A 3,827-nucleotide genomic window follows, 5' to 3' on the forward strand; every position below is an offset into this window, starting at 1 on the left:
ATTTCATTAAAGTATCAGAAATAAAACAGGCAACTTATAATAGGTACACAATCGTGCGTGTAAGAAAAGAAATGTACAAAAGAATCGTGTACAAAAAAAAGAAGAACAAACTGCAGCTATAATTTTAGAAATAACGAATACACATGAACAATATATGTATAGGGTGGATCCCCTTCTTTCTGTTTTTTTCGTGAACTTTTGTTCACGATACAACTGTATGCCCTCGTAAAAAATGCAACATGCAAAGGAAAGGTGGAGCGCTGCTTGTCGTGAGGTAAAAAGTTTCGTTACTCTGCAAGGGAATATAATTTGGGATTCCCCTGTGCTCTGGACGATCAGGAGAGAGGAAAACTAAGACGTATCGCAAGAGTTCGTTGCGATAGAAAAACCAGTGTAAAGATCACAGTTGTAGCCTGCCAACTGTGCTTGCCAGAAAGCTCGGGCAGTTCAACGACGACGGGTGCAGGATTACAGAACGACGATATAAGCAAAGGAAAATTCAGTCAGCGGAAAATTGTTCCTTGTAACCGAAGCGAATACTCCATAATACTATATCACTCTATTTGTGTTTATTATTTTTACACTGCATTTTTAACATCTTAAGTTTTATTTCATATAATTTCGTTTAGTTATCTTAAAAATCTTCCAAATTAATTTTTGATTTTAATATAAAAACGCTAGTATTAGATGATTAAATTAATCTCTCTCAATGGGGAATACGTTTATTCTGGTCATCATTTCGTTGTCCGACTCGGTAAAATACATCAATCTAAAATATCAACAATGTATTTATAGTTCTGTCCTTGTGAACTACAGGCTAAATAAAGCCATCGCGAACAGGTACCTCGGTAAATCGATGCTCCGTTACCCCTGTTTGTCTACACGCGTATACACTTGATGTGAAACTCCGCCTCTTTGAATAGAAAAATTGTTAACCGTGTAAACGACTGACGGTGATAAAAGTACTATATCCTTCTGCACGCGAAGATATAAGCGGCGTGCAGTTTAAGGCTTCAATACATTGCGTGTAACACCGACACATATGACGCCGAAGCTTTCACGATCTGCAACGTGATAGAAGCAATTACTGCCATCGTACGCGAACATCGTGCCACGACGAAACGACTACAGAACGTTGCTCGGCTGTCGAAACATCATTCACGTTAACAGCCTACCTACAGATATAGCTTTTCTAACGTTACTTTCATTACATATCTCTAATTTCCTTACGCCAGCGAATTGCTTGAGGGAAAGATCCACGACCTTTCCGACCGTGAGCGTCAAGTGCTTCTGCGATCTTATGATGATGAGCAGGACGTCTCGATTTTGATTTGGGTTCAGTTCGTACCAAAGCGATTCGTACGCCGCGTCGCCGATCTTTTGACTCTGAAATGTGCAATAAATCTTAGCATATGTTGTATCGCAAAATGCTTTGCGTGATATACTGACTTTCGTACTGAGATACTCTCCGAGGAAGCAAAATATAAATGCCTCCATGCTCATAACAATGTAAAAGAACACGGACTTTATTAGCATAGACGATCCGCCCGGAACACCGATGGACTAAAAATTTCAAATATCTCATATTTCAAACGAGTTATGTTATTTCACGTGTTACTTACGATCACGATAAGAAATCCTAGACAACAAATAACCAGAGTGTTTGATACGAATTGTATTAGCGCGATATTTGAGAAAAAGTCTTCGATATTTTTCGAAAGAGAAATAATCTTTTGATGACGAATAATCAATATTTTCACGATGCTCTCGTTCACACCTCGCTTAATATCTTTTCGCGTGATTTCACTCAATTTTTGTCGCACGATGTCAATCTGTCCGCACACGTGAAGAACCTAAACGTCACGATATGCATTCATAATCAGTTTAAAGTGAAAACGGAAACGTGTTTTCATTGTTTATTCAAAAAATAAAATTGTAGCACAATTTTATTTTTTGAATAAAAGACAATGCAAATTATTATTAATATATTTATTATATTTGCTATTTCTTAAATGGATTAAAGTCTATAAATTCTTTTTCTCTGCATGTTCTGCATCGTAATTATTTTCTTTTGCGAGTTTCAGAAACACCGACAAATTAAGGGAAGACAGTCAAAACTTACCAGTGTTATCAGCAAAGAATTCATCACGCCTACCAAACTGGCTCCACTTGTCTGATGAACAAATTGTATAATAAGGACAACTATGTGTACCGCTGTGCTCTTGATCTCGAAAGGCAATTCCATCTTAAGGATAAGCTCTCGAGTGTCAGTCTGATTGTTACTTTTGTACCTCAGCAATGTACCGGTTGCGTAAAGGAACACCGAGAGCGCATACAAGGTAATTATAAAGTTGGAGAATCGACGAGCAATGTACGCCATCCTAGTCATCATGTACTCGTCACAAACATCGCACTCCTTCCGATCCTCAATTACGCGCTCTATGATTACATTCAGCAGACTACAACGGATTTATAGAAATATTAACTTCGCGAGATGTTATTGAGTTGTTATGATTTAATAGCAAAAATTATATAAATTAAAGAGTCTTTCTTTTAATTTATTACGACCTGGAATCTAAAACAAACCCGAGACATATTTACTTTGCGAATCGTATTTATAATTTCGTACCGCAACAAAGAACCTTAGTAGCAAGCTTACCGAGCATTAAACGCAAAAATAATCAATTTGATGAGCAGAAGACTGTAAGCCAAAGTTGCGCTTAATACGTCCATGAGGAGCAAAAGATCCTCTTCGCGGAAATGCATGATCAAGTGTTGATATTGAAAGGTCTGGAACATTATCACCGAAGATATACAGAACACTCGGCGCAAAATTGCATACGACGTGCCCGGCCATACGCCGATCGCGCGAAGTCCGAACTCGATAGGGTGACACACGGTATTCACCGTTTCTATGCCGTTATTCATTGAGCCCCGATTAAATCAGTCTCACTGCACGATAGCATCAATGTGATTTAACATTAATACTTTAAGTTTAATACTGTGCTCGACTTTCTTCTCCGTCTACGTTACAGAAAGATTGTAATCCCAACAAACGATATCAGTTTGCTAACACAAGATTAATATAAATGATCAGTATAGGTACAGCGCACTCAGCTTAAGTAGCATCGAAATTCTAACACGATTGCTTTAACGTTATATTTTATATCGTCGTCGGTTAGAAAATGGGCGCTAAAATTTCTGACAGCATAATCGATAATTTAACTCAGCCACGGTTAACAGTCATCAGTGGATATGTGGTTGATCAGAGAGGCCTCAGTGAGACTGTAAAATTCTATGAGTTCAGTACTCGAGTAAACCCCACCTTACAGTTGCGATCAATAGAAATTACTTATCCATCGTATTTCCATCATATCTTTTCATATTCTCTTGTCTTAGAAATTGCGAATAAATAATCAGACATTTCGATGATTATACCACAGTTGCAAAAAAAAAAGAACAGGCAGAGATAGTCACGGAGAACTTCTACACCCTCGTGTACGGTCTCTGTCCGTTATTTGCATTAAAAATGCAAAGCAAACGTTCGTCAGCGTATGTCGATGCTAACAAATTTCAGTCTTGTGCAGCTCAACGCCGTAATTCAGTACAATCGGGGTATGAACAGGAGATATCATAAATGTGAGGGCTGATTTTAACTGAGCTCTCGTTCTGCTCGAAGAGGAAGTGGATACTAGGATAAATCCCGGTATGCCATAAAATAATTTCAATAACGCTAAAATAAATTTTTACTTATTTATGATAAAAAATATATAGAAAATGTAATAAAACTGCAATTAATATACATATATGTATATCAATATAATAAT

General features: G+C 37.4%; 1 protein-coding gene across 1 annotated transcript in view; it reads right to left on the reverse strand.

Moving 5' to 3' along the window:
* Positions 1–646: 646 nt before the first annotated feature.
* Positions 647–3,827, reverse strand: part of LOC112459432 — a 38,157-nt gene continuing 34,976 nt past the window's right edge. Inside the window, exons 25-30 of the mRNA XM_025023528.1 lie at positions 2,660–2,790; positions 2,123–2,459; positions 1,623–1,853; positions 1,450–1,563; positions 845–1,386; positions 647–769 (exon numbers count right to left, since the gene is read on the reverse strand). Of these exons, the coding sequence (XP_024879296.1) occupies positions 1,159–1,386; positions 1,450–1,563; positions 1,623–1,853; positions 2,123–2,459; positions 2,660–2,790 (1,041 nt within the window). The 3' untranslated portion in view covers positions 647–769; positions 845–1,158. The remainder of the gene's footprint in view (positions 770–844; positions 1,387–1,449; positions 1,564–1,622; positions 1,854–2,122; positions 2,460–2,659; positions 2,791–3,827) is intronic.

This window comes from Temnothorax curvispinosus, unplaced genomic scaffold (genome assembly GCF_003070985.1).
Source record: "Temnothorax curvispinosus isolate PA1 unplaced genomic scaffold, ASM307098v1 QBEX01009828.1, whole genome shotgun sequence".
Taxonomy (NCBI): Eukaryota; Metazoa; Arthropoda; class Insecta; order Hymenoptera; family Formicidae; genus Temnothorax; species Temnothorax curvispinosus.